The sequence below is a fragment of the Acanthaster planci genome, linkage group LG17, assembly GCF_054643075.1.
Source record: "Acanthaster planci isolate LZ-2023a linkage group LG17, COTS_SCS, whole genome shotgun sequence".
Classification (NCBI taxonomy): domain Eukaryota; kingdom Metazoa; phylum Echinodermata; class Asteroidea; order Valvatida; family Acanthasteridae; genus Acanthaster; species Acanthaster planci.
Genome location: NC_141793.1, coordinates 10648487 through 10675689, shown reverse-complemented (window position 1 = coordinate 10675689; position 27203 = coordinate 10648487). Strand labels below are relative to the sequence as shown.

Below are 27203 nucleotides of genomic sequence, written 5' to 3'. Positions count from 1 at the left end.
TGTAAATAGACTAGTTATAAACCAGAAAGGAAGAACACGAGGGTTATACCTCTACCGAGGGTTAAAAATGAGAAGTTGCCGCCCCATCCTTTTGGCAGTCGCATTCTTACAACAGCTTCTGTGTCTCTGTGTTTTGGGAGATCTGGAAATTTTGACTTTAAAGCTTTTCAACAGATTTCGTGATACGATCCACTTTTGGGTTGTTTTTGTGTAAGCACGCTGTCTTTAGACGGTCATTGCCATCACTCCGGGCGCCCTCTTTCGCTCGCTTGCAGACAACAAACAGCGCAGGGGCACACCTCCCCCTTCCGATTGAATCACTTTACAGCGTACGCTGATGATGCGCTCAGCTGCTGCCGCCGGTGCTATTCCCAATGGCAAGATAATGATCTGTTGAATTGGCAGGCTCTGCGCTCCAGCGGTATTTGCTCAATTACCAGGGGAAAGAGTTCCGATCGGCCGCTGTGGAAAAGAGTGATAATTTCATCTACAGACAGAAAATGACACATTCCGACTAAATGGTTGGGGATGCTGAGCCCTTGGAAGCCATCCGTGGCAGAGGTTGGACACACTTAAGTTCAAAATTAGGGTTTTCCCCCTTAAGCGTGTCCTCTCATGGGACAAACCGATTGACATAACTCAATTTAGTGCAGGAATTCCAGATAGTAGTGATGTGTCCATGCAAAATGTTGCGTTTGCTACCACAAATACAAACTTTATAAGTGGCCATCTGCGCCTGCTCTCAGAGGGGGATGATTGTCGGAGGACAAAGACAGTAAGCACTCTGGTCGAATGGTAAATAGGCCCTTATCCCATGCATCAAAAAGCATACTATAATGAAACACTTTTGAAGAAATACAATCATCTAAGCAGGGCACAGTGTACACGCAGTGTACAATTTTGGCCCTCCAGTTTTCTAGAGATTTAAAATACATGTAATACAGTTATTGTAAATGCAAAATGATTGATACATTTCAACCGAGAAATATCCCATGCATTGACTTGCATACCGCAGGTTGATCCTTTAAAAATCACCGAACTATTTTTTGCGGCTGTCACGGGCATATGCACCATTATTTCATTAGGGCCCTATATATATGCATACATATATATGCGCGTACCTCGTCAAGGGTTCGCGTCCACCTATCAAAACTTTTCTTCTTCAAAACGTTGACACGAACAGAGACCCTTTGAACTACTTTGTAGAGGGTGCCGTTTATGATCGCAACAAAGCTTGCTTCAACCTTAGTCCTTGCTTCGAAAGTTCACATCTTTACAGACTATTCCATTGGTGGTTATCAAGACCCCCCCTCCCAAAAAAAATAATAAATCCACAGGGGCACGTTGGTCTTCACTCTAGAGGATGATGCCATTGTTTTTTTTTTTGAAGCGCCAACACTTCCGAAACGGCACTAGCACTTACCTTTTAAAGGGAAGGGTAACAGATGGAAAACAAGGCTAATCATTTGAGACACAAATATAATTGGCACATACTCTTCCAACTGAGACTTGGATACGCCACTGGATTTCAAAATGTCCAGGGACATTTGAATAATTATTCATTTAAAGAACTTTTGTAGTTTTATTCTTATAAGCGCTGCAACCCCAAATGGTTCTTGCTGGTATGCTTACCTTTGAAACGATCCTTTGACTTCAATGTAGGCCCCTAACATTCATGCACTTGAAAGACAATAAAACAGCAATTTGCAGGTGACCAAAGGTGTACATCAGTTAACGAACTCAATGACTCCTTCCTCAGTTGAATACCCAATCTTTCATGCATTGTGTACCAGCAATGCCAAGTATTTGTCGTCGGGACTGCCAGCTCCTAAGCATTGTTCAAACAATGCTTCCGTCCCATCTGAAATATTTGGTATTGTTATTAAAATTTTCAGTGAACAAAAAACCCCGGAAGACAGCTGCAAGGAAAGAACAACTTGTTCGCTTTTTTTTCTTCTGGGCACTGAATTTCACTGAAGGAAATAACCCCAAAACGTTGTGGGTTTTCCGCGAGCATGCGTGCAGGCATTTTATTGGGTCTTATGATTTATGAGAGCACACGTCGTTCGACAGTGACGCTACAGCGGACGGCCCACTTGCAGGGCGCTCAGCCACCGCACGCACATTGTAGTCGATCGAGTAGACAAGCAGACGATCCAAAGCCCGTGTTGGTGCCGGACGTCCCTCAAAACGAGCTCTGTCTTTCGTCGTTTCACTTCTCCTGCACCACCGAAGAGCATCGTCTCTTGTTGGTAATTAGGATTATCGACTGCGTCCCCGGAAACTGGATTCTTTGCGACTTCTTGTGCCTGCTCAAACACTGAGAAGCAATTTCGGTTCTGGTGAGTACATTAACGTCTTTTAAAATTAGTTATATTTTACAAGTTACAGCACCACTGACATCCGACAAGACCTTACATGAAATGCACACTGCAATGAATAAGGGACACTTTAATTTCGATTTTACGGTCACATTATTTTTATCCCGAAACTAGGAAGTCATCTTGTGATATGACATTTAGAACTCTATTTGGAGGTAGTTAATGTTTAAACGAACATACGCTGGAAATGAAGGTTTTTACTGATTTCAGGTATGGTTTGATTTTGAAAATAGGAGTGGGAACGGGATCAAGGAGATATATCTTAGGGTGGACTTTGTAAGGGAAAAGGAAAACACTCATCAATGACTCTCTGTCAGAAATACTGTTCAAATCAAAGTGTAAATTTTCATTCGTACGACATTATGCCACTTCTATTCCGACCGCCTGAACGAGAACATCTTGCCGCACAAAGTTGGTCGGAGGAATCGCCAGCCCTATTTCCAGTCACACCACATCGCTCACATTTTTGTCATCGGCATGGTTTTATACGTAATTTTGAAGGGGTGGATTGGTAGCTAAAGAAAAAAAAACAGGAGACGACGGAGCAGATACCTGCATTCACATTAAATCGTACTTTGAAATTCTTGGTAAATATTTCCTTCACTGGTAAAGAAAAAGGTCTGGCCTTTGAATCTTGACCGAGGATTCCCATGCAGGACTTAACCGCTCGTGATGTTCAGACTTCATTTTTCGTACCTGTATCAATTAAGCACCTGTACACAATTTGTTTGACCATGCATAGTAACTTCAGCACAGACACAACTTCCTCTGCCAATTCATCCCAGCTAGCTCTGTCTCTGTTAAAACGGAGGAGTTCTATAACGTGTCTGTTAGAATTCCCCTTAAATAATACATAGTCTTAAACAGGTTTTTTTGCGATCAGTCTTGCGTTGTACAATAACTATGCATGTCATATGTACGTAATGTGCCTGTAGAATTATGGTTTGCCTCTGTGACGGAGTGTCACCTAGCCTCAATGTGGACGTTGAACCCGAGTGCAGGACTCTACTTTCGTCAAACGGTGCTTGTCATTTTAAGGGTGTGCGTTCTAGGCAAGATTTTCCTATCAACCTGAACAAAGTTTTAGGTTTAAACCATGATTACATTACAAAAGGAAAACGCAGGCACTATAGATTTTGATGTTAATATTTTCTGACTAGTTGGGGGAACAATCGCCATTGCGTCCACTGACTACCAGGCATCGCCACTCAAAAGGGGGTGGGGGCGTTGCAAAAAAAGACTTTGAATCAGAGCGTAAAGTAAATAATACATGAACATGTGCTGAATAATGTACCTGAAAACGTCGAAAAATGAGCTACACTTCATTCATGGTCGGCCATATTTAAATTGAAAGTGAGGTTTATTCTTACTTTTTGAGACTTAAGGGTAGAAATAAAAGTTCGCAACGAAAGCTCATGACAAAGTAGTTTCTGTGTACTCTGATGACTACTTTCATTTGATAATTAAAACCAGATTTTGACAAATACTCAAAAGGGAGGCTAGTAAGCACACGGGTACTAAAATAATCTCGTACCATTTATATCAACAGTTTATAATAAAATAAAAAAACACAGATTTAGGGAAAGAGATGAAAAAAATGGCTTCCTGGGGAATTGGGCAGAGTGTAAATAAATCTGTTTTATGCATTTTAAATCCAAGCTTATATAGGGGCAAATATAATAATTAATATTCATCAGCTTTTTTAGTCCAAAATTATTATATGAACGTCTCTAATAGATGTGCTGCCCATGGTCAGCAAGGCGGGGTCGACTTTGCTCGCCAGTGGCGCTTGTTTCAACTTAAGGAGGAACATGTAGAAACCATTTTTTGCCTTGTTATTTAACAGTCAAGTTAATCGCTTTATATAAATGTATGAACAGTGAGTGTCAAGCCTTTTACTTCTTTCCCGGCTATCAAACAAGTTCCTATCGTTAGCTTACTTCATTATCAGTGAGTTACGAAATACTATTCCGTACACTTCAGCAAATCCAGCTACACGATAAAAAAGGAGACAAGGCAAAGAACCCAGCCCTTACGCTGAATGAATATAAATCATATTTTTTATTTGTTCTTCTGTCATCGACGTAACGTCTGGCTGATTTTTTTTTTACCAGCAGCGTCTGGAGCTGGGCATTAAAACACGATCTGAATGCTAATTTGCATTCATATTATTCTACCGTTATGTAAACCCCTGCCAATAATAATACCGGCATCAGAAATAGTGCAAGTCATTGTTCAGAATAATTAAAAATCAGCACCAAGCAATTTTATGCAGTAGCCTACACAACGCTTTCCCTGGTGTCGGGCAGACGGGGCGGTAGACACACAGTTGTGTCTTACCATATCTCTGACAGGAGGCCACTGTGCTTCCTGATGTCCCAACACTCTCCCCTAGATAAACCACAAGCATTACCACCGAGGACAAGGGGACACCCTTTCTTTCTTTTGTATCTTGCCCTCAATGGTAAACTGAAACATACACAGTAATGCGGAATGATTTAGTTGTATCCGAGCAAACGCAATTCCTCCTTGGAAGATTACCGTGGAGATGGTGATGTTAAGAAGCACAATCAAAATGTCTCCTTGTGAAGACTTTTTTCTTGCGCTTCAGGGCTCCTTCTCATGTTAGTCACGTGTTATCACCCCGTTTGGTGTTCGTCTTCCCCCCATGTAGACAGTTTCTATGCATTTGTGTACACTTTTTCCCCCCTTCACATATTTCGCGCATCTGTAGCAATACGTTCCAAATGTTCATAAAAATTACTGTTCTGTTGAATATTTTGTATGTTTTGAATTGGTCGCTAAGTAAATTAAATTGAACTTCATGCGCTCCTCTCGAATCTCTGATACCACTAGGAATAATAAACACCACCGTAGGAGCATGTACAACAATAAGTTGATTTCGTCCAGAAATTTACTCAGGAACGATGGAGATCAGAAAAAAAGCTTTCATGGTAGCTTTGAGAGTAATATGTCACAGAATGGACCATGTTGCAGTAGCGAAACGATAATCATTAATCACTTAGACACTTTGGACATTCGGCAAAATGTGACAGTGGGCACTCGATTGGCTCAAATTAGATTCACGTTAACGGGTGAAGTTGGATCGAAATGAAATCCACTTAAGTCGTGGAGTCGGCTCGTTTCAATCCAAAACTGTGGACTGCAGTGACAAAAGCAAAAATTCATTTTCGTTGGCGTTTATTTGATTCATTCTAGCCAATGGCTTTCCAAAAGACACACGGTTGTTTTTTCAAAGTTTGTCTTTCAACGTTTTAATTTAATATGAACAACGTTACTCTTCGAGTGTTTCTACGAGCAAAAATAGTATAATTAATCACCCGCATATACGTGCGGGTTTGTGAGCGTACTTGAAGATCATCATGCGGCGTCCATATCACAACACTCCATCAAAATGTGAAATATCATTTAATGTCTTATGTATATGTATTATTTGGATTTAATTGTCTGTCTTCCTTCTTTTATCGCATTGTGCATGGTCCACCTTTTTGGTGCCAGAACAACTAAAAGTTGTTGTTAATACCATGTGTGATGAGATCCGGGAAAATCTTGTTTTGGAGATAATGGCAAAATAGCCCACATGTTTTGGACAATTTGCGATGGGTTTTTACCATTTCAGTTGTTATTATCCATACAACTCTTATTGATGCAGTTACAAATTTAATTTGTAATATTTCAGTCAAACAATTTTGTGTTATCTCAGTGAACTTTTACTCTGAACTTTGAAGCTTGATTTCTAAAAAATGAGGTTAGTCGGTTTGTATAACTTCCTGAGAGTATTACTCAACTTAAGACAACCTAAAATGATAAATTACACCATGTCTTTGTTTTTGTATATACGTGTATACAGTGGTGTATATAACTTTAAAAAAAAAACCAATTTTCACCATTTGAAGAGTGTTCCCGGATAACATTATATGTATATAACCTCGGAGTAGCCCACTTGTACCTTATCTATATCGTTTTGTTATCCTGAAAATGAGAGTTGCAAGGAACACATGGATTTCTGCACAAAGCCCAATTTTTCAAAAGGGACGTTGCACATTACACGTTCTGGTGGAAATTGAAACATATCACTCAGGCAGGAGAAAAAAAAAACAAAAAACAAATAGAAACAGAATATTCCAGGACAGTCATTTATCAACCGTATTTAAACAAACAAGCAGGTATCGACACAGTTAAGGGAAGAGAGTTTTGGCATAATGGATGTACATGTAGTGCACCATACCTGCAAGACGCCATGTACTTCGAAGCTCGACTACAATTGTGGAAACAGTTACGTTTGATCTGACGTCTGCTGGTCACCGCCCGTTTTCGAGTACTCGCAGTCCACAGAGCAACAGACACAAATGGGAGTTGAGAAGCATTTAGTTGTCCGTTCTGCCTTGACGATCCAAAAAGCCGAACGTTTGTGCATCTGTGACCAGATCCCAGAAAAAGACTCTTAAGGGCACGTTGTCCACTTTCTACGTTAACATATCGTGCATCACAAAGAGCATTCTCACCTCAAGTCATTCGTTTTTGTAACATCGTCAAGTTTGACATGCCGGTGGGTATTTTTTTGTGAATGTTGGGTTACATCGATGGAACGTTGGCTGTTTTTTGTCATTATGGAAGATACAAAGGTATGAAAGATGATATATGTTCCGGATTCATCCCAATTTTCCGTTACTGTTTAGCAGTCAATCCCTTTCTCAACATACCCGCGTAACAGACATGAACGAGCGATCGCTGAGATACAAGGAAGTGACTAGATACTAACCCGTGAAACCTGGTCTGCTATTTTTCTCAAGACTCTTAGAGGGTTCATGCTTGGACTATGTTTCTGCATCAATTGAAAAAGGAAATCCCAAACACAATGATAAAATTGGAAAATGAATAGCACAAATGGGTCGGATTCGAACCAGGGACTATGGATCTGTAGTTCAAATCACTACCAACTAAGCTATCGAATCGACGTAATGGATTCCGTTTTTGAAATGTCTCAAATGGTGTATTGCATTGTGCCCTCTTCATGAATCATTGGTCACCCCAGCTACTGAAAAAAAGTAGCGCACCAGGTTTCACGGGCTAGTATTAAGTCGCTTCCGAGATACAATGTGACACCGTACCCTGAAAAAGACACAAAAACCAGGCTTGGATCCACTCCCCCCAAAAAGAGATGAACAAGAGCATTTACGAGAACAATGCAAACATCCTGTCCAGAGCCAGATGGGCAAAATCGAAAAAGTCGCGTAGTTGAAGCATAGCAGCAAACAAGCTGCCAGGTAAAGCCTCAAATAAACAAGATGGAACTGCAATCTATCGACCACAAACGGGCGCATTTCATTTTGTTGTAAGAACAAATAACTCACTGTAAAAGGTATTCATATTCTAAGCTGATATGTTCACTGGCAGCGGAAACAACCAGGTAAACTGGAACGAAAGTGATCATTATGCTTCCCTTTAAAAATCAGCATACCTGCAATTTTTATGTTCTTCTAATGAAAGGGCTGATTTTACCAAGACTAATCTTTCCCAGACGGCAAACATCTTTCCCCCATCTTGTTCAACAGACACTTATAAAAAAAATGAGGTTGCAGCCATCGCTACCTGGTCATCGCCAACGACTTCTCCTTAATTGGAGATGCAGCCCTGGAAAAATTAAAAAAAAAAAAGAAAAAAGAAAACGCACCCCAAACACGCCCGTTTGTTCGTACCTTCGTCTACAGTTACCTGGAAAGAAGGCATTTTAGGTTATACAAACACATTTTCCTGGCTTGGGTAGTAATTTTACATGATTTCAGTGCGGCGTGCCTGCTTGTTTCAGTGGCCTGAAGACGAGATGGGTTTCGGGGCTGGCATTTGCACTGTCTGTTGGACGAAGTAATTAACACAGGAGTCCCATGTCAACTTCGATTCATGTTCACGCTCCCTACAGACTGGGTTTCCGTGTGGGTAAACATAGTTACGAGTGCCTGCAGAATTCAGATGGAAACCTGAACCCCGGAAAACTAATGAGAACTTAAATATATGCCAATAAAGTACTGTATCTTCAATAATACCGGATACTTGCGACCAAGCGCTTGTTTTGTTTGTGGTGGGACATGAATGTATAAGTATGGTACCGGTAGTGGCCACTCTTGCTAAAACAGCTTCAGGCGTAAGAGTCGGAGAAAATGGCATGTAAAACTCCTGTACGACTAGTTCAACTGACGGCCCCTACTTTCATCCAGTCGTTGGTATTGGATAAATGTCTCAGTCGCCCTTGTCGTTTAAAATGCAGTGATGACATTTGCTCTGAGAAAAACAATACCTCAAAAACTTGATTAAAGTGCACTCTTGCAAATGAATGTAAATGAGTTTTGTATTGAAACTAAACCGCAATTTTGATTCTCTTTATATATCACTATACCTAACATATGCCATTGAACGCACTCTCCTTTGAAATTTGTAATGGATGCTAATTTACTTGCTGTTGTGGTTGGTTTTTCTCTTCTCAATACTCTTTACATGTAATTCACTCCTACGACTGTCGTAAACTCCCTTAAAAGTAATCTCATGCAATTCCATCACAGTAGCTTTGTCGGCTTTCACGATGACATTTTTAAGTCGCTAGATGTGCGGTGGATTATCTCAAATTCCAAGTTATGCCCCAGGTTTGAATTTGCACTGAATGACCTGGTAAGAAAACGAGCCCCGTGGAGGAAGGGAAATATTCTTATCAAAATTCATAGCACAAGTCATCCCCTGGTAGCACAGCGGTAAAGAGGGACATAAAGCATATTCCGTCCGAACAGGTCGCAAAGTAGGCAATTATTTTCTCCCGAAATAAATGCAACAATTAAAGTTTTTGGTGTTAAGTTGAAACTTGGGATGTTAACATTTTCAAACTGAGGACTTCATTTAACAATTGTGGATGATGCGTTAAGTTTGCTTTCTCTGAAACGAACCAATTGAGGTCTAGAAATACACAATTAATTAAAAATCATTGTCTTCGGAAACAAGTTTCATCATGCGGTCTTAGAGCTGGAAAGAAATTTGAAAGAAGTAAGGAAACAGTTTCATGAAACTCTAAATCAGTGAATGCATGCACATGCACGATAATCTGTATACATTGCCAAGGAACCGAACACAAGTAGTTTGTATTACGAAAGTGGTAATGTGTCCACAACACCTAATCAAATTTGAATGAGGTCTACAGTTTTGAATAGCTAAAATCATTTAATGTGATATCAAAAACAACAGTTTCTGACAACTATTTAGGAAGAAAATGAAATGATGTAGCTTTTGAGTTGCGTTTTGGGGGGTTACCATGTAAAGTCACAGTATTTCACTCGTATGAAAATTTATATTTACAGACAACAAATGGAAGGGACAAAGCTTTCACCAGTTGTTGACGTGAATGGAAATTGATTTCTCAACATGCATGCTGAATGACAAATGGAACCGGTTTGGGAATATTCACTTTTAAAATGAGCAATATCGGGAGACAACATGAAATATAAATTATTACTGATTTCCACCCTGAACAATTTTGTACGATTATTAACCATTTCTTTGTAAACATACATTCAACTGTTATTAAATGATGTAATGCAATGTTATATTGGCATTAAATTTCACAAGTAACGAACCGTCTGTTACAAACGCGGAGCATCAACGTAGACACGTAGGCCTATTTAATCAAAAGAAAGGATTTTGACCTATATCTTTCAACTGAACCTACGACGATCTATAACCCCGACAATAAATTAAATTATTTTAACAACGGATGGATCTATCGCCTCTTTCCTGAAACCAATATGGACATATTATTCAACGAGAAAGATAAATACATGTTACTTACCTAAGCGTTAATATTGCGTTGGATTATTTTGTCATCTACCTATTTACACAAGGTAGCAGGCAGAGCATGAAAAACGCTGGTGCAGTTTCATAATTTGAGGCTACTCTGAGATAAAAAATGACGAAAATAGCACCAACAAAATTGATGGTGAAGATGATGAACAAGCTCTGCACAAAGCCTCCCCAGGAGAAGTTTTCTTTTAATCTAACTCTGATGGATTTCCTTAACAATAGCCGGCGCATGCTTACACCGTAAAAGGTAGGTGCCCTTTACACTGTGACCTCGTGCGTTGATTTGTCCATATGTCTTTGCAAAAACACCTGTGCGCAAGTATTGTAAACACGACAACTAAATTGCACGTTAAAATGCATGGCTATACGGTTGATCATTATTGCACAAAGTACAGAATAATTCAAGTCATTGTGGATACGCATTATTCCAGTAGCAGTCACACACGTTGAGATTTAGTAGATTGTATCCATGAAAAGAAAAGTTTGCTCTTGCACCTGTCATGGTGAGTGGGAGGAGCACTCTATAACAGCTGTTACACTTGTCGTGTCGTCGTAAATGTGTGTAAAATTCTAATTCAGTGCACCAAGTTACGAACAGCTTCAGTGTAAATACGAATTTCAGCGTACAGCTTACCTATCAGAGACATCCAAATCAGACAAGATGTTCTGATCACTTGGTGCAAAACTGGTAAGAAAAGACCCGAGACGAGGTCTTGGCATAGAATTTCTCAGCCCCATAGGCAATACTTCTAGTCTCAGACCAAAATGCTATATGCATAGGATATTCGGTTTCATGAAAAGAGCGGTACCTGCTGTACTTTACAAATCAACCCTGTGAAATCTTAGCACAGTCCCACACATCTGCATTGTGGTCCTATAGGAAAACCTTCAGTCACTTTCAGGAAGGAACTAATAGATAAACCCGTAACTGCATAGTCTAGTAAATATGTACGTTGGTATTTTAAATCTATTTTATGATTTTTTTTTAGTGTAATGTAGCCATCTCTGTCTAGAAAGTGGGTGGGCAATGTTGAAATCAAGCCGAAGTGAAGAAAGCAAACAACGCACTAGTTTTGAAAAAAAAGATACCAATCAGGGTAAATATTCGTCTGCATATCATACACACAAGTCTCTCGCTTCTGTGAGTTCCCTTGCATAGTCTTGCTAATTGACGAAGCGAGTATGGTTTAAAGGCAAGTTTTCGTTTCTTGGAGAAATGAGACATGTTCCTACAGCTCCCCTTTGTCAAAAAGTGGACAGATTCCATTTCCCGAGATCTACAATTTACCTAGCTATACATGAACGGTTGTAATCTTTCATGATAGTTACACGCGATTTACTGCTATTGGTTACTTGCGACCGGCAGCAATGTGTGAATTTCTGAACCATATGGAGATTCATCTATCCTCAGCCATTTAACGTAGCTGGTCCAAGTGTTGCCAGGGGCCACTTTACCTTCATGTTTCAACACAGCAACACCCCCATCGCCCAGCAGTGTGGGCTGGAGACGGTCGTGTGTGATCACGCATTCAAAGAGTGTTTCGTATTGGGCGGGAGCCGTTGTCGAGTGTGTTTGGCGAGTCGTCTTCCTCCGGGTCGGGCTGTCAAAGAAATTAAAACGGGCGCTACAGTGATCCGGCTGTAGTACACACAAACACGAACGGCTTACGGAGTTCCTTCGGGGGCCACGGTGCTTGTGCGATCAGGGAAAGTATACCCAGACTTGCTAGTAAATTGCTAAAGAACTCCAGGGCTTCCAGAAATTGGGTAAGCGTTAGGTTCAAAGTTGCACGGTTTATGGAGATCGTGCTTTACAGGGAATCAGTCGGACAAATATGCATTTGGTTATGCATTAGCAGAGGTATTTTTTCTTCCAACAGTACCGACTTCTCCTGCATTGGTTTCGCACACAGCTCAAAGTATAATGTCTATTACATACACTGCGTTAACCGTTTCAAGCGAGGTAATAGCCAGATCAAGACAGTTTGCGCGCTCTATCTGACACAGGAAGGCCGCTTGGACATGAAAGCACATTGTAATGCCAAATGCTCCACTCCCGAGGACAACCAAAGCACACGAACAAAACGTCGACCACACACTCGCCGGTTCCTATCAGGACCGTACCTCTTCCCAAAAGGTTCTATCCACATTGTGTTTCCGAAAGCCCTCTCTTTAGCCTATGCCCACCAGGCAAAGTTTCAAGTCTTATCTACACTGTAATGTTTGCTCAGTATCTGGGAAGCAGCATTTGGCAAGTACATTACTGCTACTTGCCAAGTAACTCCACCAGCATCGAACTGTTAGCTTTTTGCTGTACAACATGCAAAGATTTATTCACGGGTTTGAAATTTCTATAACTTGAACTGGGTTAGGCGCATCAGACGGCCGCTCGCAGTTGAAGCATTGACACGTGCAAGTTTACTACAGAGCAGGCGGTATAGCTGGTTCGAGTCCAGCCACAGAACTCCAAGAGTGTTTTGGGGTCTCGGAACAGTACAGTACTTACAGGATTCTGTTTTGATACGTAGGGGCAAACACTCATTTTATAAATTTAGCAATCTGATCTCTGGGAAAAAAATGACTCCTCAGAAAAGTCAGAGCGAAACCTACACTGTCGCCCTCCGCGATGCTTGATAACACGACAAGCCATTACACACGCCATCACTTGTGCAGGCAAATTACGATAGAGCCGCGACAGGCCGAGTGCAACCAACCGAGCCATCATGTGGCAAGAGATCCCCGGGGGCTAAACGAGCACTCAGTACTCTTTCTCCTCCTCTTGGCGTGATCTGGGCCATCCCTCTCGAGCGTGCTCTGCATCCACAACATCCTCAGACCTCCTCAAGGACACACGAGACAAGGAGGAAGAAAGAATTTGGCGAGGAAAAAAAAGAGAGTTGGGAAAAGAGAAAGCTGAACATGAGGGGAAAAAACAGCTCGCAACAGGCGGAAGGGGGGGACCCCCGGACAGTTTTTATCTATCGATTAGCTCAACTGATGCGGGAGCGGTCGCTGGAGCGGCGTTTAACCACGGCTCGCTACACGGCGTTTCGTAGGCGCTCAGCCTTTCAAGCCGGAGCAGGCTGACAGTTAATAAAGCTGAGGTTATAATCCCAGCAGTTACGACGTTACTACCCATGTATAATTCTTGAAAGGGTCACCAGTAAGCAATTCTGCAGGTCGCACCCGTTGGCTATCGGTACCGTGTGAATAACGAGTAGTTGATCCCAGAAGCGTGCATGACTCTCATCGATGTAATTTATTTGAAACATATACTGCAATACATTTTATGTCTATTCCTCCTGCAGGATTCGCCTGATTAATGCACTACAGACAGATTTAAAACCAGACGGTGCAGGGTCGCCGTGTGAAAAGTATACATTAAGAATACAAGATCGATGTATCCTGGTGCATTCTATTTGAAACAAGTCATGTGTTCATGCATGAGTTCCGGGATTATGCGATGTCTGCATTAAACGTTGATATGTATGCATTAAATGTCGCCAGCAAAGCACAGATGAACATTGTGGACGTCCTTCATGCATGCATTCGTTAAAAATGCGACCGCCGCTATGTAATCATAAAGGCTGCAAAGACCACGGACCAAAAGCAATGCAACTGGTCCCCTAGATGAAGGGGAGGTATGACCGCGACACAATTCTCTGCCTGCCCTTCCTACACTTTTCTCTACCTGCCCCTCCGATGCATATTTGTCATCAGTGATTATTTTGTAGGTACAGGTTTCTGTTTCTCTAATTCAAGCAGTACGTACGGGTGACATTTACGTCTGTGACTAGTTCACGATGACCCGTTCTTTCTGTTTTTGGTACGAAGTAAGAAAATGGCCAGCATTTGATTTTGTCAGGAATAATGACATTTCTAAGGTTTACTTTCATCTCGTTTGTTTGTGAAAATGGCTACCTCAAAAATTGCACTTTCCATTACACTTGTATCATGTTTTTGGTCAGTTTTGTTACGACAAAGGCACCTTTAATTTGGTGAACTTCCCAACAAATTTTAAATGTTTTTTAAAATTGACGTTTTACTGTTCAGTAAGTAGAGTACAAAAATAGTGTCAAAGATCAGATATCCTGCTTATATTAAACAAAACGACTTTTTACTGATTTGTCCTTAAACTTGCACATTCTTGTCGCCACATCGTGGTATCATAGGGATACTGATAGACGTGTTTAATATATTTCTTGTGTAGCCTTCCCCTCGTACCGTGCTTCCCGCAGAACGCAACTGTGACGTGCTGCAGGCGTATTATGGCCGTTTCATTCATTGGCATGCCGAGCTGGGAAGACTGGCAGAGTGATTTTTTTAACATGGGGGGGGACCCGACTTGAATAAAGGCTATAATATCGGCTCAGGAAGACTTTTCATCAAAGGAAGTCCGACACTTCACAACAGGGAAGCTTCTACGTCTATAGTCTCCTCTCAAGATTGGCCATAAAATCGTTTACCCATAGGAAAGTAAAGTGTAATGTGCGAACAACGTTCAAAATCTCTCAACCTCGAATAACGAGGCCATTTTGTTCTCTAAAGAAGATGCCTAGTTTCTCATGTGACTTTCTCTTCCATTCTCCATACATATCAGCAAATAGCAGCCAGGGGGAAAAGGGGGAAAAACTCGAACCTATTTCGTATGCGGCCGTGTGTTGTGGTGGTCATTTCATTCCATCATTAGTTTATCTAGTGAATTAATCACCATACGTGTATCTCATGTTATGCTGCACTGTGCCATTGTACATTTCATTTCGTGGTTGGTGAGTACAGAAATATTTGGACCTTATACTGCACCGTACTATACTGCTTTTCCTGTCATTAACCTTTCGCACTTTATCATTATTCATCTTTTTTATTGTTGTGCGTCTGTAGTATCTTAAGTCCTTAGATCTCTTGTGTCTGCCGCTTCAGCGTACAAGATATATATGATTATTATCACATAAAGTGTGCATAAATATCTAACAAATGTAATGGTTTGTTAACGTCTTTGTCTTGGATGCAGCCCGAGGCTTTTGTGTGGAAGTCTGGCTGGAATGTTTTATATAGTGACTTGGAAAAACAAACATGTGGCCGTCATCCGTTCGGTCAAATGTGTACCAAATGGAGCTCCGTTGGCCTTTGCTGGTAGTTTTGATATCCAATAAATTATCCTGATAACTTGAGCCATGTGCCATCATAATGTGTCTCTCTCATCCTGAGCATTGACAGTGATTGAAACCTGACCACCATGAAATGCACACTGTTCAGCCATGCGTGTTATCGAACACGTGCTTTCACAATGAAAACAGAAGGTTAAACTTTGTACTATGAGTGCAAAGCTGCGTGAAACCCCATTTAAAGGAATCTGTATTCGCAAAACTTTCGTCAAAAATAGTTTTCAGAGAACTGCAGGGTATGCATGGTTGAACTCGGTAATCTTGCTGATGGGAAGATGCAGGGGGAGTAGTTTTACCAAAAGCGTCTTTTGCCGGATGCAATGTGGTAGCTTACACCCAGCCTAATTAACTGGCCTGGTGGATTCTAACGTTCCCAAGGGCGTGCGCATGATGACCTCCAACTGCTATTTTATGTCTCGGAAAAGAGTAACTGGCTTGCTGGTCAAGTAGAACATCGTCATTCGTGTGGAATTACCCGATGTGCCATCAGAAGTGACGTATATACATCTGCCCGGGCTGGGTATGCAGTATGACTTGCTCCAAAGAAATTAACGTCAGGAGAGTCTTCAATCGGTGCAGAAAGAGATAGATCCTCTACAACCTGCAGCAAGTTTGGATTCGAAAATGGGACAATTTTCAAGAAACGTGGTAAAAAAGTCTTGCAGTTTAGTCAAGAACCTTCCTATTTCTTCATAGGTGTTTCACGCACACGCATAGTGACAGGCAATACTTACATGTAATCACAATTTTCCGTTAACCCATGGTTGGCATTTCAAACTGATAATTTTGCCTATTGACCAAGGTCCTCCCAACTCCTGACTTTGTGTCCACGTTGTTTTTCTTTTAACAGGTGCTTTGTTACAGATAACGCAACAAATCAGAAAGAAATCTCTTCGTGTTCCAGCTCCAAAGTAGCAGACTCTAGAAAATTTTGAAAGCGCGCCGGGGGGTGGTGGACATTGTTTAACTTCATGTCGGGGAGTACATTTTTATTTTAGTTTCAGTTATATTCAGATGTGTGTTTCACGTGATTGCAGGGCAATTTTTAAATCAATTGAAATCTTGGTGTATAATATAAAAAAAAATGGAAGAATATTTCTTTAGGCCTACTTAGCTACGTAAAAAGTTCCTTAAAGCATTAAGGAAGCTTAAAGCTTGAAGCTTAAGAAAAAAGGAAAATGTAACGCTCAGTTACTCTGGAATTTAATGTATCGTCCCTGCTGAAGTAATCTAGTATAGATCGCGTAATGAAGGCTGCGAAATGGCTTCCCAGTGATTAGTATATTTCAGTGACATCATCTTCCTATCGGACACCTGATTCAGAGAGACAACCAAGGTCTAAACACTATTCTCTCAAACGTGGTGTTTGGTCTTTCGGTGGTAGAAATGTAAAAAGAGTTCTGGTTGTTGTAGGAAATTGGTTTTCCTACTGCTGACTTGAATAATCAGAAAGTGTAGGATTGCATCCCTCGCCAGAACAATGCGTCTGTGATTGAGGGGCCGTTCGTTTCCTGTACAGATTCCCCCGCTCCACCGCTGCTCGACACCTGGGGCTATCTGGAGCAGTCATTTCTGGCAAGCTGTAATTTTTTTATGTCGGTTATCCGACACCTCCCCCCGCTCAGAGCCAGCGGTCCTGAGGGAGAGTTTCACACTGCACGTGTCCAGCCTGTCCGAGTCTGGTGCTTTTTGTTTGCACTTTGGAAGAGCAGGTACTTGCTCACAGGAACGAAATGTTGTTTTGTGTGTCCTCAATCGTCAATATTGTGTTCAAATTCGGTCCTCAAAGAAACTCTAGTAACGTAGTTACGTTTAAAAAACAGGGAAACACAATGTCTTGTCCTGTAACTCCTTTGTGTAAGCTTGTGGTAATTGTCAGAGGCGGGTCTCGTTAATCAACACATCATATTCAGTCCCATGTGGTCCACCCTGAAGTTATGCTCTTCCGGAGGATTCCCTCCCGCGACTGCAATTGTCACCTCTTCTGCTGCAGAAAGCTGACCGCGGGACTTCTGCAAGACGTGGGCGCCACATTTGAGTGGGCCTGGATGCAAATCCGATTGCCTCCCCCGAAGAGGTTGCGCCGATTGATTTTATTTTTTAACACATGAAATGTTTCCCATGTTCAATCTGCAGAAGCTTTGTGCATGCGCTCCCCGACTTTCCAGATGGTGCTTGACTCGACGGTTAGAGAGATTTTTACAGCTGTTGCAAACGCTTAAAAACCGTATCCTGTTCTCGGTTAAAGGTACGTTGTCGTTTCTAAGAGGCACACAAGAGAGAATTAAATAGTTTACATTAACCTAGGGCATCAGCATATGAAATCGAGGTTGCTGCACCATTCAAGCCAACGTGATCGCAGCCACCGTGACGACATCTTGATATCGATATTTGAAATATCTACCAAGCTCGAACATCAAGGCACCTGATCAATGATTCAGATGGCCGAAAGTGTGGAGCTCGTGATGATCCCCGATGACAGCTTCACATATGCTACGTGGCGTTTTGAATAATTCTTTTAGCACGAAACCCTTGTCATGCTCCTTCTGTCCGTCTCAAAATAGCTACTCGTGATATCCTGTCGTGGGCTATAGAAATGTTGCACTGCGGACGGGAAACCAGATATGTTGCATGCAGACATAGAGACTGCTGCTGTGAATAGCCTTGCATGGATATGTCTCTGAAAAAGGCGTTTCTGCTCGCAGTGCATCGGTGACCCTGGGGAAAATGTATTCTCAAAGGTCTGGCCAGAGGTTGATGACTACTAAAGAAGACAATTACACGCGTTTCTCGGATTCCCTCATCGCAATTCTGTGAATATTTATTGAAAAAAGACACCAGCGCAATATTTACAGACTACCACACCCAGTGTCCTTTGCTTTGATACAGTTAATGCAGATAATAATATGGTAATATTAGTATAGTAAAGCGTATAATGTTTCAAAATATAGGTTTCTTTTAAAATTCAAGTCACCAAATACCCTTTTCACGTTTTGGGATTATTAGGGAGATATCCTGCTAAATCTTTATCAAAAGATATAAACATTTTAAGGTTTGATTTTGAGGTGTACAGGTTTGATTGACAAATATGCCACTAAGAATCACATTAAAGCTTTTTCTTGACTTTCTTTGAAAAATACTCCAGTGTTGTTACTTTTGATTAAAACAGCAACCGATTTCAAATGTTGTAGGTCCAATTAACATGTGTGTTTCGAGCTCAAGTGAATCGCCGCGTCTGTTTTGCTATTTCCTAGCTGACATGTATTTTATTTTGAAAAAAGTGTTTGCCAAAGATCTTGCTTCATAATTGTAATCCGTCGGAAAAGAAATGACCACAAAGAAAAGAATATTGTAAAATACTGAACGATACACAAAAGCACCGCGTGAGTTAACTCGAGTGACATTCCTAAAGTAAGCGGCGGAGTATTTTGAGACCTTCCGAAAATATTCGCTCTCTTGAACCCCCCTCCCCCTAGTGTCCAGCTGCTTTGGGGGATGCGGTCCATTACATCAGTTCAAGATATTAGCTTTCTGGCATAGGATACGTGCGTCTGCCAATACCTGTATATGACCAGTTATTGCGTGGGATTAACTTCATCCGTGCGATATAACGCGGCATGCCCCGTCGTCCTTATCTGAAAGTGGACTTCCCAACGGCATAGTTCACATGATGAAAAATAAACGAAGGCAAAGTGTGCAGAGATTGTCAGACGTGCGATGGGTTTATTAATTTGGGGGTAAGCTGTACTCCTCTGCTTGATTCCTCGCTCCCTGGCCGCTCCCGAAGTGACTTCCCCTCTTACGTGTTAGTTAATCATTCACCCCTGCCTGTTGATTACCATCCAACTTGTTTTTTCCCTGCGTTAGTGTACGCCACCTATCCCCAAAGGAGGCTGTCTACTTTCTGATTATTGGACAGTTCAATATTAAAATAGTATTTCGGATCAACCAGGGTGTCTGTTTTCACACGGCGACCGGAAAGCTGTAGCAGGGCCCGGATGGTTGTGTTGTTTTGTCCAGGCTTGGAAGCTGATTTGCTGCCTCGCTTCCTCGAGTAATTACTTGATCGCTAGCTTTTTTCTGGTGAAGTGAGTTTCTTGCTGTTGATGTGTTGTGTTTTAATCTGCTGAGCACTGCGTTCTTAAGCAAAAGTAGCCGAGGAAGAAGCACACTTTGCACTGAGAAAAATTCCCCACTCTAGGAAGATCCGGGACCAAACTCACGCCTGGATAATCTCAGGGTGGATGTCCAACGCGCTTTGAAGACACTTCTCAACGGATCTTTAGTTTCCATTCATCCGTGTACTTTGTGCACGTGTCAACTGTCACCAGGAAGATTGCATCTCCCTGATTGTCCCAATAAGCCCCCTCCCCCCTCCAACAATCCGGAGCGGTGGCTGTTTCTCCTTACATTAACAATTTTTCCACCTTTCATTCGAATATCCCACGCAGATTCAATCGCCCAAGCAGAGCAGGGAAAGAGGAACGAGGGACTTGGAGAAACTTTGTCAACTGGCCTGGAGACTTTTGAGAAAAAAATTAAACTTTTTAAGTGGACATGGCGACGACACAGGAGGAATGCGATAAATTCGCAGCAACGTATCAGGCGAGCGCAGGTAAGTGACTTTTTATGTAATCGGAGTTTAATCGCTCGTAAGATTTTTTCCTTATCAAACGGACTTACGAAGACAATATTCTTATACTCACGCGTTTAGACTTCAAATAGACGATTTTTTTCTGAAATCATAACTCTGTACGTGTACCATGCAACTCGTCCATTTGTCTTGGTATAGCCTATGTTGCTTATGTAACTCTTTCTGTTAAAATACCTCGACTTGCAACTTCTACTTTCCTTTCACGCATAGCATTTCGTAACTTTGACACACTAGGGCCTTGTTCCAGTTACGAGTTTTGAAGAAGACTCAGGAAAGATGGGCACTATTCTTAAACTTGCGACCCACCCACTTACCTATATGTACTCTTCTGTATATTTTTGTGTTGTAAACCTCTGATCCTAAGGTCACTTTGGTGAATCTTGGGATAAACATCACTGACCTTTGGCTAACATACTTACTCTAGAGCAACAAACCGAAGAGTTAGAGAAGAAACGACTGGGTGTACTAGTTAGTACTGGGTTGCTGTAGTGTTAATGAACAAACAATTACCTCTTCTTTACCTGAATGTATTTGTCATGAGGTCTCTCACTGTGTAAGATCAAGCAGTAACTTGTACATACCCTGGCAGACGGTACTATAGGCAATGTCGGTTTTGAAGGTTTTAGGGATGAAATTTTTGCGTTTAACGAGCTGGAAATCTTAATTACTATGCTGTGGCACATCACAGACAGGTGTCGAACCACACCGGTGGTGTACCGGGGGGGGGGGCTTGGAGAGCTCAAACTTCTAATAAACACGAAATACCGTACTCACCTACAACTTAAACTTACTAACTCCAGATAGCCGTACATCCTAGTCCCCTGTGATGCAGCAACTGAGGGTGGCGCTTGATCATTGTGGGCGGGGGGGGGGGAGGAATTCCCGTCCAACCGCCCTCTCCTGTCAAATCTTGGGTGCGCCATTGAAACACACTGTCCACTGGCGATTGGGCATCTTTAACCTTCATGTGTCATTCTGCACGTACGAGATGATGCTCTGCAAGAGTCAATCTCCTTGATTTTGAACGAGACATTCGGGGTATACACTCGTTCCATTTCACCACGCTCCATCGTGCTCAAGCAGCACATAGTGTTTGCTTTCAAAATATTGAAACCATTAAAGGGTACGGGTTGCTCACTGTAGACCTATTTTGATACGTAGGACGGCCCCACGGGGGCTGTGTACATTTCATCCCTGAGATCTTGGTGGGTCACAGTCCGCGTCGTTCCGAGGAATTAAGTAATGTGCAAGAGGCAAATGCTATCTAAACACCTTCCAGGTGGGAGAGATTGACGCCAAAATATAACTTTCCGTGGTGATACGGTATGTCTGCTACAGGTTTATGGCAATTGAATGGTATTAGATCTAACTTTAATAACAAAAACAGTCGGCTGCTCTCGAGCAAAGTTTTCGAATGTTTTTGTGTTTTAGTAATTGATCGAGACGCAAGAAGGGAAGAAGCGATAATTTAGTAAACAGCTGGGGAACCAGTTACTCATCTCCATCGTCAGTTTGGTGTCTGTGAACCCTTTAACAGACGGTGACATTTAAAATGCATTTTAACCACCCCTTCCACTGATTAGAGTCAAAATTCAGGCTCATGGACTGATTCATGTTAATTATTCTATGCCATTCTGTCTGGTACCTGGTATGTGTCAGTACTGTGGGCGCCATTTTTAAACAGATCACATTACATCGCGCTCGAAAGCTCGTTGAAAAAAATGACAGATTCCGCGTCAGTGCATTCGGTAAGATAAATCACATACATGTACACACATACTACCGCATATTTCCTGTGCTTATTTTTCTTTCTGTGGCATCGGTCTTTTATGGTAACAAGATGTTCGTTTGAAACCGTTAGTTATCCAGTGTTGCTGCTCATATCTGTTTACAACACCAAAAAAAACCCCCTAACTTAGACGCCTTACACAAGAAGAACGGAACACAGTTAACAGATTGGGTATAGTTGCCGACGGGATGGGGGGGGGGTACCAACCGTTTACTGAATGTATTGTTTTTTATCGTTATATCAATCTACAAAAGACAGTCGGTTATTACGAGGATGATTTGATCTTGTATAGCTCTCCTGCGGTCTGATTATAGACGATCGAGCTTATCAGCAGAAAATCTGTCTCCTGACATCACGCTGAAGTTAACGTGACTGCAAAGAAGCTCAACTGGAGCAAGGAAGCGTCTGTGCGAACAATGTTTTTTAACACCGACCAACCAAGTTTATATACCCCCTATTACAACGTGGATTGGAGATGTAAAGAAAACTCGTCGTAAAAATACTGCAAAAAATTGTGTGGACTCGCACATTTGGGACGACGGGACCAGTCTTTATTAATGCCTTGAAAGGCTCGTATGCATTTTTGGTGTCATTTTCGGATTTACTTGTTCTTAACTGAATTGGGGGTTTACGTTTTGTTGATAGTCTAGTTTGTATATTCTGCCCATAGAACGTTGTTACCAAGTTAGAACCTTATAGAAATCTTTAACTAAAACCTGAAATTACACTTAACTTTACGTCATTCCGACCTGTGTAAGGTTTCGTTGACCATTCCATAGACGGCTATTGCAACTCCAGGCATTTCGGGTGTGTACTGTCAAGTTAAAGTGTAAAGATGTGCTGATAAGTCTGAAAACCCAACATATAACTGTAATTGTCATTCGTTGAGAACCTGTTAAGAACGAAGGACTATCAGGCACAGGCACACTGAGAAAAATTAATTCCTTGAATAGATTGTTAACGTGGTTGTTGTAAACGTGCACGTAGTACATGGAGTCCCCATAGTTGTATGTGCTTGACAAAAGGACGGGCACCTGCGTGGAGTTGCTATACCTAAGTCGTGCCTTTGTAAACCTGTTCAGACAAAACTATTTTTAGTCGATAGCGCACGAATATTACAAATTTACAAATTCTGGTAAAGTATGGTGCCACACGAGGGTCCATGTGCTCAAATTATCAGGCAACCTGGAACTTTGCCGCAGTCACGCAATAATACAATACAAAGACAGGGGAAAGGAGACCATTTCTCAAGGTTTATTTGCCATTTGTCTTCTCACTGCCAGGGTATCTTGCGCACGTCAAAATGCCGTGAATATCTGGCGGGCAAACATCAAACGCCGGCCGTCTGCTCATTCTATTTTATCGATGGCAATTACGTTAAATCGGGGCGCGACGAGGAAGTGATGGTGATTGGTGGTTGATAATAAACCTATCCCCGGTGCTTGCAAAAGAGAAGCGCTTGATAGACGTTGCGCATGGTCTGGTCAAAAAGAAGGCGCTAGCTTAACTGTTACCATAGTAAGAATACGATTAGCCGGCCCAGCAGTCTCGTTCCTTATAAACAGTTCATGATTTACACTAATGTAGTAGCGACAGAGAGGAAAATCTGTAGTTAACATGTGAGATGTAGTTGATATATAAATCCGTCGGCGGTAATGCTAATTTGGGGGCAAAATAGGCATATTGAACCGTGTAAACCCCCGCTGTGGGTACTTTATTATGTTGTAACCGTGACAATTATGTGGTCAGTAATGTCGCACTGACGATTACTTAGGGACAAGCCTTCTTTATTTCTCCCGAGATATGAATGGGGTTATGGTGACACTTCAGAGGTAGCGTTGTTTCCTGAGCAACTGAAATCACACATCTTCTAACTGGGCAAGTTGAGCACCTGTGGTCAAAATATCAAATCAGCTGAAGACAATTTGGGATCTCGGAACACCGAACTATCACGATTCGACTGAGAGTCCAGTTGATTTTGCAAGCCTAGGGACAGTTGCTTTCGGGGAATAAAAATAGGCCCCAATGGCGGCACTGTGTGTCTGACTGTGGCCTCCCTCTAAACTGAACCTGATCTGTCACACAGCTCAAAAAGGTTACGTGATATACTCATCAAACTGTGGTGTGGACCTACTGATGGTAGCCTGAACTTCCACTCTGCCTATGAGTTTACGTAATTTTTTCCAACAGTTTATTTTGGACTTGCACATGTAAACGCGGGGTTGTTGTGCAACGGAGTACCACTAGGAGTCATTTAAATTCCGCGAGCAGGGACCCCATCGATTTTTAACTACTGTGGTGAATGATGCATGATATCTGCCCGACTCTTTCTCTACTGACACTTCTTAGAGCCTTCTGTTGAAAGGCCCAGATTTGACGTTGGACTCTCGTTATCAGATCGCGAAAGGAATGTTTGAATTCGCGAAGGTGTCACGATGGACAGATTACCTATACACACGCACACAATCTTAGCGCGTCTTTTGGGGCAGTCTGTATTTCATTCTTTTACATTTCCCGCGGTTCGTAACAAAGCGGGAAATTAAGTCTTGTAAATTCAATTAACACCTAGCGTGCGGGTTCTGCTTGGTCTATAGGCAGGTGTATTATATATATCATTAGGATTGTCAGGATGGGAGTTTTTAAGAGCGTCAAGTGTCTAGATAGTCAGTTCTAGCGAGCACATAGACACAATCGGCACATTGGAATTGTTATTAAAGATTATTAGGTGGTCCAACACCAGCACGGAGGAGAGCACTGGCAGTTTTTGGATACAGGTTTCCAGAGCATTTTGGAATTTTTTTTATCCCTTATTTTTCCCGGAAGTTGCGTCCTCGGATGAAGTGCTTCTAAAATATAGAAGTAAGACATACGATCAGAAGTATGCATGGTTTTACTCGCCAAATGATGCTATATATTGTGTTTAAAATCAAAGACAGCACGAGAGAGAAACTGTACATTTTTCATTTAAGACTGACAGCAGTACAAACGACAGTTTCACTGTGGATCCATTTGGAGAATGATTCCGTGTTATGGCTTAATAACGATGTATTACACAGATAGCAGTTAATGCGAATTCTCCGTAATGGAATTTGAGATACTCTGTATAGAACTTAAAAAAGTTTACAGAATATGTCATAACTTGCAATCATGCTGAAATATAAAAGGCGAGGCATGACCGTCAATTCTCGTGCTGCGCCATCGCCAAAGTTAAGAGAAATGAGTTTAGAGTATTTTGTCGTGTAAGGAGAAGACTCATATTTTCTTCACATGAACGCATGCATGATTCATTTTTTTTCTCACTTATCGAGCCAACACTTCATGCTCATTAGATTATAATGTATTCTCGGGAGACAGTGACAGTTATCGTAAATGGTAAGAGTTCATCACTCACAAATATGGCATTTTTGTTTTTGTCCGTTTTGAGTCTAAAATATGGAGGGGGGGCTTTCAGTCATGCCCAAAGACCTCGTTCCATTTTCCTCAGAGGGAGGGATTATTTCTCGCAGAAACGCACACGCCTTGTCAGATTCATCACCGTATTCGGAATGACTGAAATGGACAACTTGATGCAGAACAGACAAGGGGTATCGTGTTACAAATTGGCAAACGCTGATGAGCTGGGGATTATCAAAATAGAAATGGCCAGAGCAGTAGTGGCTACCCGCTAAGAACTCATACTTTAAGACTGGCTGTTGTTATGATGTAAAGCAAGCTCTTCGAGAATTATAAGCATGTGAACAAATTGCTGACGTCTCTCTTTCTAATCTAAAATTTCGAGGGGTTCTAGAGGTTCGGCAGGTTTGACGTTTGTCAAGCTGTTGATGGTTTCTTCTGCAGTGACTGATTAGGCTGCTGTTATGGATGTAGATGATGATGTTGGTGGTTGCAACCTGTGGCTGATGCTAGGTCAGCTCTCGACGAGCACCGATAATGCAATAGATGAGTTGTGTTCGGTAGGGCTAACTTGGTGTAGATTTCTGCCGCTGTGCAAGTGGTTGTAAGACGATGCATGGTGCTCTTGATGTTACGGGCGATGCTGCAGCTTTGTCAATTCCATTACTTATACCCGGAAATAAATGGGACGGAGGGGTACCCCCTACATGTCCAAACCCTATAGACACTCTATAGACTATTATTACCTAACCCCCAGATATCTGAATTGGCCATATAGCTATAGGCCAATTGCATGAACCGCGGGCGGGGCGGAAGGGGCTCAGACCGGAATATTACCCCTACTCAATAGCTAATGAAGCCCCGTAGCTTCTACCGGAGCTCCCCTCCCCTGGTTAACCCCCAGGCGAATGGGATGTACACTTATATCAGAAGTAAGTAGTTTAATATGTTGGTGTTTTTTTCCTCCAGAAAGTTCAAGAAAGGAAAACTAGGGGGGGGGCTCAATCCCCTGGCCTTGATTAAGCCACTGCGTTAGGCCTACTTTATGCAGCTGTAATTATTCTGTGCTGCTTTTGTTAGAGGAGTCATGTTCTTTCTCTTTAACCCTATACATATACACCATCCTTCATAAACAAGTACCCAGCGTGGAACTTCTAATAGAGAAATGAAGTGGCAGACATAACAGTGTAAAATTAGCCCGGTCCAACGAACCTGTGGAGATGCGGAATGCCATGTAATAGGTAGAACCCATGCTGGGTTTCAAAATTGGAATGCCCCGGCCCCGTGCAATGCACATTCGCAAATGCGCATACTTGATATTCCAACGTAAATTGCTCGGGTGGCAATTGTGATGTGGAAGCATTTATGATTCCACCAGGATTAACTGTCACACTCGGCCATAACATTGGGAAGACTTCGGAATTTCATCCTCAGAAACCTCATAGTCTATTACTGAGATCCCGATATGTTCACTGCCCCGCCATGTACTAATTCTTGAATTCGGCCGATGGCCAATGCCAGGGTTAGACCCTCGAATGCAATGTATACTCTACAGAAAACACATCCGTGTGTGAGAACAGCAAGGTGACACTCATACATTCATTCGATATTATTAGGCATGTCACAAACGTATTAATCAGTTTTGTGGCAGCTGGTAACCCAAAAATCGATCACATTTTGAAATTGTTTCAGCGCAAGATAGAGGCTTCACTTTATCCCCTCTGCATTGCCTTGTAGACTGTCCGGTCTCTTTGTCTCTTTTGCGCTGAATAATTCGTATGCACCAGAATGACATTTAGTTATTACTCAGTGATTCTATCAAAGTGCAATCAAAGCTTTTAATGTAACTCTGCAATAGAAAAGCAATTATTTCATCTTCAATACAGAGCGTCGCCTTTTGGTAAACTTAATTTAAAATGACAAGGTCCAGTGACTTGACTCTCTGTAAGAAATTTGATTGA

The 27203-nt window shown here is 41.8% G+C and overlaps 1 protein-coding gene across 8 annotated transcripts in view; it reads left to right on the top strand.

Moving 5' to 3' along the window:
• The first annotated feature begins 2040 nt into the window (after positions 1 to 2040).
• Positions 2041 to 27203, top strand: part of LOC110973500 (PDF receptor-like) — a 92673-nt gene continuing 67510 nt past the window's right edge. For 4 of the 8 annotated variants that reach the window (XR_015428119.1, XR_002597479.2, XM_022224363.2 and 1 more), the window contains exons 1-2: positions 2043 to 2342; positions 19858 to 20021. Coding sequence is in view for 5 of the 8 variants with exons in the window: in XM_022224363.2 (XP_022080055.1) it covers positions 19964 to 20021 (58 nt within the window). In the remaining 3 variants the exon portion in view is untranslated. Of the gene's footprint in view, positions 2343 to 17542; positions 17655 to 19857; positions 20022 to 27203 lie in introns of all 8 variants that reach the window. The other 4 variants (XR_002597478.2, XM_022224366.2, XM_087147742.1 and 1 more) reach the window with 3 other exon arrangements.